This window comes from Trachurus japonicus, chromosome 15, assembly GCF_045865225.1.
Source record: "Trachurus japonicus isolate A0001 chromosome 15, Traja_1.0".
NCBI lineage: Eukaryota > Metazoa > Chordata > Actinopteri > Carangiformes > Carangidae > Trachurus > Trachurus japonicus.
In genome coordinates this window covers 15,152,727-15,169,213 of record NC_140921.1, presented here as the reverse complement: position 1 = coordinate 15,169,213, position 16,487 = coordinate 15,152,727, and the positions used below count along the sequence as shown (strand labels likewise).

At 40.6% G+C, this 16,487-nt stretch overlaps 1 protein-coding gene across 2 annotated transcripts in view; it reads right to left on the bottom strand.

The window, feature by feature from the left end:
• Positions 1-16,487, bottom strand: part of LOC146973385 (cGMP-dependent protein kinase 1) — an 84,893-nt gene that overhangs the window by 47,270 nt on the left and 21,136 nt on the right. For both annotated transcript variants that reach the window (XM_085799882.1, XM_085799881.1), the window contains exon 3: positions 7,557-7,670. In XM_085799882.1, coding sequence (XP_085656008.1) covers positions 7,557-7,670 — 114 coding nt within the window. The remainder of the gene's footprint in view (positions 1-7,556; positions 7,671-16,487) is intronic.

The window sequence follows — 16,487 nt, the reverse complement described above, 5'->3', positions numbered from 1 at the left end:
ATCATTCACCTATAGAACATGTTGAAGTAAAAGTAAGTAAAGTAAAAATTTTATTTATATAGCACTTCTCACAGAGAAGACTCACAAAGTGCTTCACAGATACATAAAAAATACAAACATCATACCACTATTATACAAAATAAATAACAACAAAGCAGCAGCACACAAAAGATAGTTCCTCAAAAATTGCACCTGTCAAAATGCCGGTTAGAGCATATCATTATATTAAGACTTATGAAAGCCTGTGCTGACCTATTCAGAAAGTTCATTCATTATTTTAACCGAGAACTGAATTCAGCCATATGTCATGGAAAAACAATTGCCATAGAGAAGTAAGCAGACCCTAAAATCCTGACAGTAATGTGTTCAGAGCTCTAAATTCATGACTCATTGGTGCATGGTGCTAGGCCATAAGTCATTAACCTTTTTTAAATCATTTTTAGGCTTTTTTTTGGTAGGCAGCGCGAAGTCAGACAGGAGACTTGGGAAAAGAGGATAGGGGAATCACATGCACTAAATGCTCCATCCTGGAATCAAACCAGTCATTTGCTGCTCAATGCTTGTGTGTTGCTTCTCTCAACTATCGGGTCACCCAAAACGGCAGTAATCTCAAAGCATGATTCAGTCATGGCTTGGATGGCTGCCATCAATGGGAAATGAAAAACCCTCTATCAATTTAATTGAAACTTCTGTTCTCCTTTGTATGTCAAGTCCCCGTTTGCTGAGAGAGATTATGTATAAATATCAAATAATGAGATCATTAGAGAAAGGAAGTGTCACTCAGAGATGGATAACTGATGTGCAATATGTAATGTAAATGTATAGACTCAATCAATATGCATCTAATGCATTTATGCATTAGATGGCCATGTTTTTAGGCAGATGTAGCTCCAGAACCTTGACAGATGAAAATACTCCTTCACAGACACAGTATGTTATACTAGAATAGAATGGATTTTAAACATATTTAAGATTATTTAAAAATATCTTAATATTATTTATGTGGATTTTGTTACTTTTCCGGTAGCTTTTTATCTTTGACTTCTCTGCAACTATGATTTTCATGTCTATCCTGTTCTGAATATAAATACTGTATATGGATTATCATTATTAACATTACAAATTAATCAACTCCACAATCTTCCAAAGATCTGCTGGGATACACAATTGGATGAGGAAAACTGCATTATATTTTAAAAACACAGGTCCCAGTACAGTATAATGAAGCACACATTCTTCTATTGCCCTTCCAGTGGTTAATTACTGCCAATTTCAAATGTATCATCTTCAGCCCATTTGTGCTGTCACAGAATGACCCCTGCCAGCATTAAATGAAGCTTTTAGCTCTCTACAAGATATGGAAAACCAATTCTTCTTTCACTTTCCAGGCAACAGCTCTTTAGTTTTTAATCCCCTGTCATTTAGTTTCCAGTCAATTTAATGCTACCATGTCTTAGCCATGGTTGTTGTTCCCAATGCCTGCACACTCATTGTAATTAAACAGCTGAAATCAACATCTAAAATGTGCAGAGAAGAGTAAAAAGGAACACAGGCTAGTTTAAAAAAAAATGGTGATCCCATGTATGGACATTGATCGTGATGGAAATAAATGCCTGTTCAATCTGACAGCACAATACAAAAATCAATCTGTATGTGAGAGAGCAAGTTACATAGACTCACTCAGATACTGTATGAAATGTGTGTGTGTTTGTGTGTGCCTGTGTATTTGCTGCTGCCCAACAGCTGATAATATGCTTGATTGTTACAACTAAAATAGGAACTAAATGGGATTTCCTTTCAAATGCACTCTGCCCGGCTCCTCACCTGGATCTCCCTCTGAATGCTCTGTGTAACCTGGTACTTCTCAAAATGATTTATGACATTGCTATTATTCGAAAAGTATTATGATCTAGTAATATGCCAAAGCATTTGTGTGTATTAGATATGAGCCGCACTAAGAGCAGCTGAGCTCCTGCGATGACGTCTGAGACTGCTTTTCCACCGCTATCATTAAGATGGAGCTTACAGATAATCAGTCCACTGATTATGTTAGTAGTGACTGGCAGTGACCTCACAAGAGATGAGTGGTCCAAAACAATGTCAGGATTCCCGATGCTTGTTTAACAACATGCTTTTGTGTGTGCGTATCATGTTTATTAAACTTTATTTTCTAAAGTTTAATTTAATTTTGCTAATAAGAAAAAAACATCTATATTTGAATATGAAAGGTCATTGCTTAATGAGTTTAACAAATAAAAAAAATCTTAACTCAGGCTTCTCTTTTTTCACATCTGTTGGCCTTTGAATGACTGAGATACTTTAAAAGTCTATGAACGCTCAGAACTGGATCTCGAGTTAAGATTCTTTTTCAAAGGGGATCAATATGTTCATTATTTAATTTGTAAATGTCATCTGAGGCCCTGTTTACATGACAAAGCTCGCAGATGAAAACGGCAAAATATTTAATCGGATGTGCCTTTCGTTTAGACGGCGACAGCGTTTTGGGAGCTTGAAAACGCAAAAAAGTGAAACCACCCTCCAGATTGGAAATCTTAAAAACGCTCCACCGTTGCGTCCCCATGTAAAGGGTGAAAACGCAAAAGTCTGGATTGTACACAGGCCTGCGGACTTGGTGGTGGTGTGGCACACTGCCACCTAGGCGCCTGGCATGCATACAACATTGAATTCCACAGACTTTTGCGTCACCATATGCACCCAGATTTCCACCTCAAAAACGCTTGTCTAAATGTGAAATAAAAAGTGAGAATGCAACGCGTTTCCGTGTAAATGTAGCCTGACTGTTGAGAATAGCCTTTAAGCCTACAGAGTAAAGAACATTGGTATTGATCTTGAATCCATTGACAGCAAAATAACTAGTAACTATTTTGATTACCAGTTAATTGCTTAAGACTTTCTTCACACAAAAATGCTAGTTTGTGCTGAGTCATCACTTCTCCAAGTAAAGATTTGCTGCTTTTTAGTTTAGTTTTGTTGTTTGTTTCCAACATTTATATACCAAATGATTAAATGAATTGACAGATTAATTGATCACGAAAGTGTTAGTTTGAACCTTGTTTGTGAATGAACATTCACCATTATTTGAAGTTTTCATTTATTTACTGGGATTCCATTGCTTGTGGGCATTTCCAGAATTGGACTAAGCCACAACGGCAGTATTGTTTCAAACAATCTCTCTCCTGCTGTTGTAATATAGTGCAGTGATGCTCGCTATTGTCAAGTGCTGCAGCCTGTATGCCACACTGTGCTCAATTGGGTCCTGAATCTATAAATTATATTTTTAGCAGTCCCTCTCTCTTGTCTGTCTGCAGACAAAAAAAAAACAAACAATTTTATTGTGCTTCCCTTGAGGTGGTTCCCTCATTTCGCTGTCACTGCTGTCCTGTATTTATCACCTCTCTCTTTTGTGTCTCTCCTTTTTTTCAGCCAGCATCTTCTCAATTGTTGTTGTGTGAAAGTGTTGTGATCTGGATTTCATGGCAAATACTTTTTTTTTCATACTCCATGCAAAATCCCACCCCATTTGCCAAGACTGGAGGAGCCAAATCTCAACAAATTGAAGCAATAAATCTACACTTAAGTGTCTTTATCCTGAAACTTAATATAGCATATTGACTGGTGGAGCTGGTTGTGGGTACTACAGAGCCTTGGAGTAAGTGCTTCTGGCAAAGCTTATGTTTGGGCAGGAGAGCAAATAGATAGTTGAGAGGGATCTTTTTCTTTTGGTAGAGTGCAAGTGTTAACACATGCAATCACACAGAATGAAAAGAAGGGTGGGATGATAGAAAACGAAGAACCTTGTCAGTTCCTCGAGGAATTTGTAATTATGCAAACACAGGAATTAATTCAACTAATCCTTGTATTATAAGGGAGATCTTGAAATTTTGTCTAATCCCTGCAGTGCAGCTATAAAAAGTGTGTAATTAGACAAACTATTGAACATGCCCAATGCCCATTCAAAACAACTTTCTGTATGAAGTGGCCCGATGGAGTTGACTTTATTATTATAAATGTAGAATGTAGCCTGATTTATTGATTTAGCGTGTTATTTATTTGTTTCAGTGGGCCTTCCTTGGCGAATTGTCATGTTGAAGCTTCAGTTGGTACCAATATTCAGTCATATTTGCTGGAACTGTCACTATATTCCGATAGTAGGACATGGAATGGGTCATTTAGGACCAAATCCAACTACTTTGGCTCCACCTACAGCCTATAATCGTATTTGCCCAAATCCACCGGGACCGAAGATTTTCCTCCTGTCAGGTAGAAGGAGCTGGAGGAGCAGCCAATCATGCCCGCCCACCCCCACCCCCACCCCCGAGCATCGCTATTGCAATGGTGGAGCAGCCAAAAAATGTGAAACTGTCGGTGCCACCGTGGACATCGAGCGTTTACAAAGCAGAAACAAGTAATAAGAAGACTGTTGTTGTTACAGTGAGCTCACTTCACTGTGTGTTTCATGCTGAGAGACGTGAGATCGTTTTGGAGTCACCAGTTGCTATGGATATGGTACGGCTCTTGAGTGTGTGCTTTGGCTACTTCGTATGTGTGTTGGGGGGGGGGGGGGCTTGGAAGAGGTTCATAGATGGACCTGATGGTGTATCCTCTTGAAATTTCCGACAAAGTCACAGACTTTACTTTCACTTTCGTCAAATGGCCAGCTGTAGCTTTAACTGAACCGGCCGCAGTGAAGCAGTGATTTTTGCCTATTTTAGACTTTCACTATAAATCACAGATACAACTTCATTCCATTACTGCAAACCATTTTCCAAATCGTGTCTTTCCTTCTTTCCAGAAAGCCACTGCTTTCAATTCAGACAACTTGTGTGTGTGATAGATAATATATCATTGTGAACATTATGTCTGCCACTGCCACTATGCCTTTCATTGTTGGCACAGTCATGTTCTCCTTTTGATTTATTGCCAAAATCAAGCCAGTTGTAAGCCTGTGATTTTCATTGTGCTTTGACATGGAGAGAGACTAAATGCCTGATGGCTGAAAGAAAGGAGAGGCACTGAAAAACCTAAAACTCTGTGGAATGCATTGGGGATGGTTGGCACCAGGGCTGATCGATTCATCTTATTCTCATTGTCATCGCGATGCACGATTAACACATCGCAAAAGGTTGCCTTAAACGCAATGTGTACATTTTATTTACAGGCGCCATGCCTTCACACTCATACACCTCATACCTATAACCTGAGCTACACCGCTACGCGTAATGTAACGTAACAACAACAATGGCGGACTTTCGTCGAGTCCCTTGGATACAGCGCCTGAAACGTGTCCACATGGCATCAATCGGCACATTTGTATTGACACGACTTCAAATGCAAGCTTCCACTCGTCTTCTCTGTTTTTGGTGTATTTGTGTGGCAGTGTTACAGCGCCACCACAGGCCTGATGTATGTACTACAGCGTATTGGGTCATTTTCAGAAAGACACAGGAACTGTATGGTTAATATGCACACTTGAATATTTGCTTATTTCATATTTGCTTAAGTCATATCGTTGTCATGATATTGAACATTGTTATCACATATTGGACATTTCGCTGATATCATGCAGGTCTAGTTGGTACCAAATGAATCGATGTGGTTTAGGAACTGAAAGATTTCAAGTAAATTTTACTCTCACTGCAACTAATTATTTTTTGTTTATTTCACCCCGACTTAAAGTTAAATTTGAAACATTTCTCTTGTTTGACTGCAGTGTAACTAAATATTGCATGCTACTCCACAGTTACCGGTATAGAAACAGAAACAATGGTATTGGCTTGCTAACAACAAAGCCACCAGTTACTCCTGATTGGTTTGAGTGTGTTCATAATCATAATCATAACTGCACACGTTTTCTCTAAATGAGTTGTTGCACATAATTGGCTCCTAATTGTTTCTGTGAGTTTTCTTAATAGGTGACAGACTCCAATAATCTCTTCATTATCATTGTTAGCAATAATGTCATTATATTCTTGAGGTAGCTTTGCAGACTAAGGGTAGTGGCTGATGTTGTGCACCGTTTTACGGATGAGTTTGCATTACCGGGCTCATCATCTAAATTCTGCCAGGATGTAATTACTCATGCATGTAACTTAGGAGACGAAGCAATGTAAATTGAAATTACACTAAGGAGAAAGGTTCCATGCACAGATCAAATTAAAGTGGCTTATTGGAAGCTGAAGGCTCAAGCACACCATTGGAGCCAACGCGCCCGCTGAATTTCCCGGGACATTCTTGTGTAGAGTACGTTAAAACAAAGACAAGTGGAGAAACAGTGCCAGTGACCCCGTTAGTCTGCAAACATACTTCTGTCCATGTAGACAATTACATCATTTGTTCCATGCGGAGTTTTTATAGAGCAGCCACATCACCAGCGAAGCATTGACTAATAGTAATAAAAAAAACTGTGGCGGGAAGTATGGGGCCGGTGGCAGGCAAAAGAATATACAAAAGAAAGAGACAGACACTCTGTCGCCAGTGGGAAGGGGAAAAGAGTTGGCTCATCTCCCTGTGAGCACTTGTTGCCATAGCAACGGGAGCTGGGAGTTCTGTCAGGTTGGCTCCTCGGTGGTGGGGGTATCATGGGACATGAAAGGGGTCAGCAAGGGCCGTGCAACCTCCCCGCGACCACAGTCCACCCTGTTTCCCCCCACACTTCCAGCTCACACCTTCTTGCCCTCGACTTCAGGCCCTGCAGTCCCGCTGCCCTTCATGCATTCATTCATTCATTCATTCATTCATTCACACCCTGGGTCACAGATTTCCACCACAAGCGGAAAAAGCTGAAAAAGCTCACACAGTGTAGAATTATTTACCAGGTCAGCGGTGATTACACTGAATTATGAAAGTATGTTCCTCCTTAGTGCCAACTGCAACGCCGACCTACATTGATTTACTTTATAATGAACTGCATTTATGTGCGCTCCTTCAGACACCAGACCTTATCTCATCTCACCTTTTGTCTATTTATTATTCCACCCAAACACACATTTCTATTTCCCAGTTCCTGCCTGACATAAACACATATTCTTCATCCAGACAAGCTCTTACAGCACACTAGTTTTCTCAAATGTGCACGGCCCACCATCTGTCCTGTCCCTCCTCAGCCTCCTCCCCCCTCCGTCTATTAGGCTGACTATTCAGATTGCCAGTCTGAGAGACCACCTACTCACCCACTGTGCATCACTCATTGCCGGAGCTTTGACACATGAAAAGGCAAAGGCAGTAAACCTTGACATTCAGCTCAGTAGGGGTCTCGCAACACACTTAACTCTGAGTGTTGTGAAAACGCAGGCCGATGATAGGCAGTGTTTCATCGCGACTGAGTAACAATGCTATCTCTGTGCTCCACGCACCCATTCATACAGTGGCGGTGTGATCCCTCCATGTGTCAAAGTAGGAAAGATAACTTACTGTTTGTGTGCGTGATAGTGAACAGGTGACATCTGTCACCTGGTGGAACATGTGTGGACATTCAACACAGTCTCATGCGTGCACTTTTTGTTTTTTTTTCTCTCCAAGTGTCTGTGGAAACTCACTCTTGACAGTGGCAGTCCTGGTGCAGTTGTAGAGAATAGCCAGCTCTCCAAACACCTTCCCCGGCCCCATGGTGCAGAGTTTCAGGCTCTCCTTCGTCACCTCCACCTTCCCGTCTGCAACGTGGACAGAAACACAGGTGCGCTGTTAGGCATCATGCCATACAAATTACACATTCATTTCCCTGCCTGATGATCACTCAAGTGCGACTCTTCTGCACTGATGAATATGTGTAGCATACAAAGTTTCAGTGATGAAATGGAGTCAGTGATAGGTGTCTTAAGGCTTGTGCTTTATTTTTGGAGGCGCCCTGCTGGACTGCTCTTGACTCACTGGGCCAGAAAAAAATAAGATTATGGTGTAATGTGGATTTTCGAAGGGCTACTGGCGTCCTACCAAGGCAATGTCACAGCACAGACATGAGAAAAATAGGCTTAAAGCTTATCACTCCGTAACTTACAGACACTGTATGGTATGCCTGAAAAATAGGACTATGAAATCAATCTGCTGTATTTGAAAACATGTGGCTGTCACCAGGTATTCACAAAGAGTGTTCTTCAGTATTGTTTTTACAGGATGTGTGGCCAGATCCGTTTCCAAAGTAGACATCAATCTTGGCATTAAGGAAAAAGTATCTTCTTTTAACAGGGCCCTTTTACCCAAAAAACAAGAGCCCAAAAAATCCCCGTAAAGCAGGAAACATGCTGCTTTAAATGGTTCCCACCTTTTTGTTGGTCTGAAATCCTGTCAAGAAGTTTTTTTTTATTTTGTCAGACAGAGCTTGAGCACACATTTCATCATAATACTGTGATCTTTGAGCACAGCACAGGAAACTAAATCTCTCTTCAAGACACTCAATATCTCCGCCACATTGATAAATCCAAATTGCTTTCGCATTATTCTCACAAATGTAATCTATTATTAACACTGACACTGAGATTAAATTGATGTTTGTTTTCTGTTTTACTAATCTATATCTTCATCATAACGTGGAAGGACACGGTTTCCTAGTATGTCTGTCAGTTGCAACGATATTACCACCATCTGTACAAGGACAAAAGATCCATACATGAGTGTGTTTTAATGACACCTGTGTGCTTTTGTTTAAGTGCAGCTCAGACAAGCGTGATTGCATTTCTAGGCAAGTTACTCCATATTCATTTTTGAAGGATGTATGCATTCCTGGAAACTCGGGGATCCAGTGAGAACTGTGATTCACCGCGAGCAGACCTCAAGAAAACAGTTTACCAGTCAGCTCAGGCAACTGAAATATTACAAGATGATAAGGGCGTCATCCACGGAAGAAACAGTTGGACATATTTTTATCTTGTTAGAGAGGGTAGTAACACCTCTTTGATAAATAAAAACCCTCACAAGACAGGACCGTCTCCTCTCCACTTCAGTTTTTTTCCCACCCTTCACGAACTACGACGCAACGTCTTTAAACAACACATCATCCATTAACACCCACCATGAAATTGTACACAGGAAAAAAAATTCTCATCTCTTTACTGTAAGTACGCCACCATCTTGCAGTCTTCTTCTGCTGTTTTCATTACTCCTGTTCAACAGCCTTTCTCTCATGTCAGAAACATCCTGTTTCTGGAGAAACAACTGGAGATTTAAAAAAAAACAACAACAAAAAAAAACCAAATACTAAAGGTGGCTTTTAGATGTTTGAGAGGTGCCTTTTATGTGTCTGTGCTTCTTTCATATTATCAGCCTTCATAAGATGGTTCTCAGATTGCTTAAACAACAAAAGCACAATAAATCTGTTACAGTAAATATCTATTTCAGGTGTCTCATTAAAATCCAATATGTACAATACTTCATACAAAGCCAACTGTGTGATCAAATTTGATTTTAATTTGAAACTTTAATGTAAACTTAAACATGAAACAGTGCTGTTATGGCACCCTTATAATTTGTGTTTCTTTTCTTTCTTTTACTGGAACCAAACATGCTTTTATTTTCCTTTTAATGCTTTTCAAAACCTTTGAATATGTTCCTGTACACCTCAGGATTTTTCCCTGCTCTAAAATGTTTCATTTGCTGAGTGCAGCTGAAAACATTCCTGTAGTGCCAGTCAAGCCCCATAGAGTCTGTATATAAAAACTATAATTTGTGAGTTCAATTTACTGCAAGACTAAAGTCCTGATAGCCATTGAGAATAGAGGCCAAAGAATATGTGCCAGACTATGGTAATCAGGAAACAGTGTGAAATGTTGTTGATGATGATGATGTGACTCACAACCTCTCAAACTCCTGAGCTCTTATTATGAACTATTAAACCTTGGTGTCACAGATGAAATTAATAATGACTAGTTTCAGGAGAGAGAAACTGCAAACAAAGCAAGTCTGTGCAGTGATTTATGGATCAAAATAAGTAAACAGTACCAGTCAAGTAAAGCCAAAGTGCGCAAGTTTGATTGACACTTTTTATTATCAGTGTCTATACAGACACTTCCTGCGTTATTCAAAAGGATGCAGGACACAAACCTTGATTACGCGCAAAGAAGGGCAGCCTGTGATGCAATGCCGGCAGTAACTCATAAATAAAAGCAGGCCACACTTGCTTGACTGTGAACGATGCTAATAGTTTTTCTGTGAGCACCCAGTCCATTAATATTCTGAGTCTGAAGAAGATGAGTAGTAGCACATAGTCCTTGTTTTGGACAAGTCACTGTTGGCGAGCTGTGAGGGAATTGCTTGGAAATGAACTAATCCATCATTCAGTTATTAGGATTCCACTTTTTAGAAACTTTCTTCAGAAGTTCACATTTATTCATACACACACACACGCATGCAACACATGGTCCAGCTCATTTCCTGTTTTGTGCCCTGCTGCATCACAGTCCTTTATTAAAGCAGCTCTAATTTCAATTGGAATACACCTCTCACATGTAAGTGCTATGCAAATCTCATTCAAATAACAACACAACAGGCGCATACACGCGCTCTCATTGCTCAGATGATCTGATATCCAAGTGCAGCACATTTACATCTCACGGGGGCCATAACAACAGCTGTGTACTGTTGTCTAAAAGCAAATTAAAAACTGTGATAAGAAGAAGAAATGAAAAATTCAAAATGCCCAAAATAGTGCTTGCATAATGTTAACTGCCATTAGGGTTTGCACTGGTGATGTATCACAGCATGTCTTCTTCGCTTGAGGCAGTGTAGCTGTGTTAATGGCTGATCATTTGAATGTACACGGTTGTGTGCTCCATATAGCAGGGCGTCAGTAGAGACCTCTGAGTGAGCAGACATCGCTCTTGTTCAAGATCAGATGTGACTCTGGCTGCATGCCACAAAAAAAGCTGCTGTCTTTGACTTTATCTCACACTGGAGCTGTGGACTTTGCAGATAAGTGGTTATGTGAATGCTAACCCTCTGATAATGAATATAAATGATCCTCTGTGATCTAGAAAGATATCTGTCAAAACTATATTTTTTCTATTAAGAAATCTATCTGAAACAAGACTTGTTTGTGCCACTGCAAACAACATGTAACACAAGGCTTTTTATTACAAGGACATCTGTTAACTTCCACCCAAGGTCTTTCACACTGAAGTCATTAGACTGTTTCTATAAATAAAGCTGAATTTCAGGGGGTCAGGCACAGTCTAACTCTTCCGTGTGCCTCTCCCCCATTGATACTTTTTATGTTTTTCAAGCCGCAACACAGTGGACATCAAGAAACAGGATGCGGGGGAGTTCCAGTCCCATAGAGGATAACAACCAACCAGCTATCCCATCATGATCGGCCTTGTTCTTCCGCCACAGCTCAGGGGTCAGATTTCCCAATGCTGTCTCAATCCATTCGAGCGATGGAGAAACACTGATACTAGATCAAGAAGGACGTTTCATACTGCTCCCACCGGCCAAAAAATAAAATAAAATAGGTGTTACGGGCTCAGGCTGACATTTGAGACATGGGGTTAGCTAACTATTTGTGTGTGATGAAAATAAAAGTCCTGGTAATAGTTTGAATGGTTATTTGGAGAAAAATCCAAGGGGAAAACAAGACTGATGCTAAGAGCTCTTTTGAGTGCGGCATCTATTCAACAGGGCCTGAAATTCCTGAATTTAAAAATCCCCACTCGCTCTTTGTTATTTTTAAAGATGTGGTTTGAGCGATATCTGCAATTGTATTTCATTCACGTTTGATTGCAATAGGCTGGAAATGGTAGCCTTTGATAATACATCAGCTCCAAGCAGCGTTTTTACTGTGTTTTCAAAAGCACACTGTGTGAATCTAAAAAACCCAGACACTTTCAGTAGGAAAAAAAAAAATTCATAGCTGTCCAGTTATGAATATTGAGACACATGCATCAACACAGTGAGCAAACAACAACAAAATGAAAAATAAATCCAATAGATCTCAAGATTAAGGCTGCACTCCTCTCCACATGTAGTTATTATAAATTCAAAAATGGCAACAAGTCAGTGTTTGGGTCTGAGGCTGATTAAAAGTGGACCCTAATTAAAATAATCAAAGTTATTAAGAATTGCTAATTCCTCTAAATCACACAACTGTGACTATGTTCAATAATGAGGGCCGGTTGCTCTGCAGCGGTGTATAAGCTCCAGTAATACATTTTTTCTCTCCGGTTAAAAACAAAATAAACCTCAGAGTTAAAGAAAATAAGGATGTGAGCTGAAGCCAGCAGCAAGAACAAACACAAAGTGAGGCAGAAAGAGAGAGAGAGAGCAAAAGCAAAAGCACTGTTGTGTCATTAATCAGAGAGGGTGGCTCAGTAAAGACTTGTGTTAAGTTCACCCTGGCACCCTGGCAAATAACAAACACGACGGTGTTGTTGTCTCAGGGAATCCCTGTTCGTCTTAACAGCTGGCTGAAAGAATGCAAGCAGCAGGACGATCATGGCTGCTGTGCTGACTGCAGAAACAGGGACAGAGTGCATCAGCAGTGGGGTTCGAAAGAAGTGTTAACTTGTGGAATATAAATGTTAATACATTTTCAGATGGCGAACGGTTACTGCTGTGTCTGTCACTCAGCAGTGTTGGTCCTCTGAATGTTGAATGGGCAACAGCAGGGTGCCTCCCTGCTGTAACAGCTAACAGCTTCATAAGATCAACCTTTACCATACTCCACAGGCTGCTGCTACCGACGTGCTACTCACGTCATCTCCTTGCTAAAAGAAAATAAGCATGTGGCTTAGAATAGACTATCGTAAGCACCAATATAACACAAGTAATGTTGTATTAATTGGATTTATTTGATGTATTTGTTCAAAGCTTGTGGCACAGAAAAGTTATATATAACTAAACTAAATTTTTTTTATTCTGCATTGTTCTGTTAGGTGTGATTGTGAGATGCTGCAGAGGAAAGTTCTAAAACGTTCAAACAAATTCAGCTCAGCTGGCAGCGACTAACAGCCAGACTGCAAAATCCAATTTCTGGGAAAATATTTCACATGGGCTTTCTTTAGCATAAGACAAATTGTATTGCCACCGCAGTAAATGAGGTTCACTTGATAACATTTCAACCCACCAGAAGTACTATTCTTGTTACTCGACAACAAAACCTCACGGAGTAGTAATACCTGTGCAGAGCTTTGCCTAAAATGGTTTTGAACCTACATAAGATCAAAGCTGATCATTAAGCCGTTCTTATCAACTGCTTACTAATCGTGAAAACTCTTGATAAACACTACCAGAGGCTGTGTGAAAGTGCTTTTTGTTATCGCACAGGTTAGTGAGGATTCAAAGCAGCCGATAGAGAGCCAAACACAAAGGCACTTTCTTCAATAGCCCTGCTCCACAGACGCCACAGCATCACCACAAACTATGCTTTTTGACAGTGATCGGCTTTCTGTGGACAAACTGCAGTCTGCAGCTTCGGGATTCTCACAGCTGAAGATTGAATACAAAGTGCGCAGTTCATGTAATGTGGAGCTGAAATCCACGAATGTTGATGCTGTAAGAAGTTGTAAAAACCCTTCAACATCTGATACAGATCTTTGCCATGCGAGGTGGTGCACAGAAGTAGATTGAAGGTTGAGTCAAAAAATCTGCTGATCCACAAGTGGGGCACAAATTTCAATAGTTATAAGTTCACTTTAATATTTTGTGTCCTGTCAGAAACATTGCTGCCGTCCCCTTGAAATTGACAGGAAATGTCAGTTTTGTATATATGCACTGCTCTGTGGGTTGAATCCGAGTGCAAACAAGTTGCCGTCAAACTGTCTTCTTAAATGTTTTCCATTTCTACTACAGGGATATGATAGGAAGAAGAAACAAATCAGGCAGAGGGAAAGGAATAGAGTACGATATGGAGGAAGGCAGAGCTGAAGAGAGGAGTGGAGAGACAGCAGGGGAGAAAGATGCAGGGAGATGAGGAAGGACACCTGATGCTATAGGGAGAAATGTAGAACATCATATGATTAGCGATGAGAGCACTTAACCATCTTTAACCAAGGCACCTGTACCTTGCTTAGGTATTCCTGTCATCAAGCACAGGGGGAAAATTACACTGCAGTTGCAAGTGGATTGTGCGACCTAAAGACGCTAATCATTGTGTCGTCAATGGGATAAGGACACCAGCCGGTTTCATCCTTTTTACATCATTATACCTTGGAGACAGCCCCTCAGTGAAGGCTACTTTCTTTCAGTGGGAGTAAAAAGGACATGTGAGGTGAGATGGGACAGTTAAATTCCCACGTCTGGAGCCCCCACTCTCCTATCTCTGCTTTCATTAAAACATTATAATAGAACTTTAGTCTCTGCTACTCTCCCAGTCATCAAACTCCGATTATGGCTCCTGTGTTGACAAGGTGATCGATAGCCCGGGCAGGGGGCAGTGAAAATTATCATTTTGTATTCACAGAACAAATCACTCCATTGTAATTAGGAGCTAACGTCCATGTTATGCGCACATACTGTAGCTTTCCTTTCATACCGACCAGACTTAATTAGACAGTTTCAACATCAGAATATAGATTAATATGGCATCTTAAGTACCACAATAATGGGCCTGTCTCATTTCCACAGCTTCTACTGTAATTTCAGTCGCCACAGACAGGATGGAGATTTGGATTCACTCTCAGTCTCCCTTAAAAGTGAAAGGGACACAGATAATTACCCAAACATACATGTAAGTGAGTGTGCAGTCATGCCAGCAGCTCTGCGAGGCTGTACTCTGCACTGTGGGTATAATGAACTAAATCCCAGCGTGCTAATATCACCAAAGTTTTTGACTATTCATTCTGAATGTCACTAACAAATTTCATGGTCATCCATCCAATTGTCCACGATGCTAGAGGAAAAATTTGGGGGAACACCAAAGTCATTAGGTTACATCCTCAGGCCATTATGAATATCAATCAGGACCTCTGTGCAGTCTAAGACGTGCTTGTGGTACTAGATGAAACGTTACGGGATCACATTAGGTTTCCAGGGAGACCTGTGCCATACTTCACAGCAATATATCCAGTCATTGTTGAGATATTTCCATCTGGACCAAAATGGCGGGTTGATAGACCCACAGAGCCATTTTTCTGTACTTTCAGTGTGATAAAAATCTCACATGTCCAACTTTCCATATTCATAAATTGCTTAAGGATTATGTGCTGCTTGATGTGCCGAGAATTGTTTAACTGTCGGGTCTCATGGAAACGTCTTAGAAATCATTCGGATAATGTCCAAAGAGCTTTGTTATCAAGTTTAAAACAAGGCAGTTTGTCTTTACACACACAAAGTCATTTTATAGTAGTGATTCGTGACTTATACATTGCGCAAACGAAATATGAGAATTCCTATGCTCTGATATTTCAGAGCCAATCAAAGTTCAAAAAGAGATCAAAGAGATGAATTTTAACTCAGGAGAGTCAATGAAAGAAAAAAACTCCTCAGTGAGAGAAGAATCATTTCAAAGAAACCCTTATCTCAAAAGTCCTGTAAACCTTGACTTGACTCCAGTGACAATGGCTGATGAAACGGACCTTTCCAGTGTAGCATATTCACGTTTGTTAAAAGTCTGTCAATTAACCATAAAAGCCGAGACCAATGATCAAGGGTCAGAGCTGGACATGGTCACACTGTCCCCAGGTATCAGTGTTGGTTAGAGCTGGTGTGTGCAAAGTTTTCATTATTTTTTCAGCAATTCCGCATGTACTTACACTGCATGTGTGTGTGTGTCTGTCTGTGTGTGTGTACAGTGCTGTGCCTAGAGGTGAAGGGATTTGTCCGTTACTGTAGCAGAGCAGATTACCCATGCCCTATCTTGTATCCTCAGTCTGAACCTCGGCAAACACAGAGCTTATCCAGTCACAGCAGCCTCTCAGCATTACTCCAAGTCTGTGACCATCACCTCCTCACCTCCCTTCACACACACACGCACACACAAATTCACAGACAATTGCACAGCAGTAAGCATATATAACTGTGCGATTTATACGCGAGTCAAAGCAAAGAATAGAATTTCAAACATTAGCATAATATTCAGCTTATAGGATGCATGTGAGTGCTTATTTTGTCTGTCTCTACCACCCCCTCCTCCTTAAACACACACACAGCTTTCCAGATGAGGAACTCTCAAAAGCAGAGTTAACCACAGAGGAGATTAAGGCTCAGGGATCACTCACAAATTACTCATTAATTCTTACTCTGAGGTGTCTTCACGGGTCTCTGTGGAGTGAAAGGGCTCAGTTCTTATTCTAGATATCATTGGGGGGGGGGGGGAACAAAAGGGCCAGCTCACATTAATCACAGAGAGGGAAAAGACAGGGAAAGGAAAGAAAGGCAGCGGACATAAAGAGAAACAAAATGAAAAGGAGGGGAGATAAGTGAAAACTAAGAAAGTGGCTTGAGACAGAAGAGACAGACAAGAGATGATGGACAGGTGAAGAAAGATGGTGACAAGAGGAGATATTGGGGTCAAAGTCAAAAAATGCGAGTGAGTGAGTGATGGA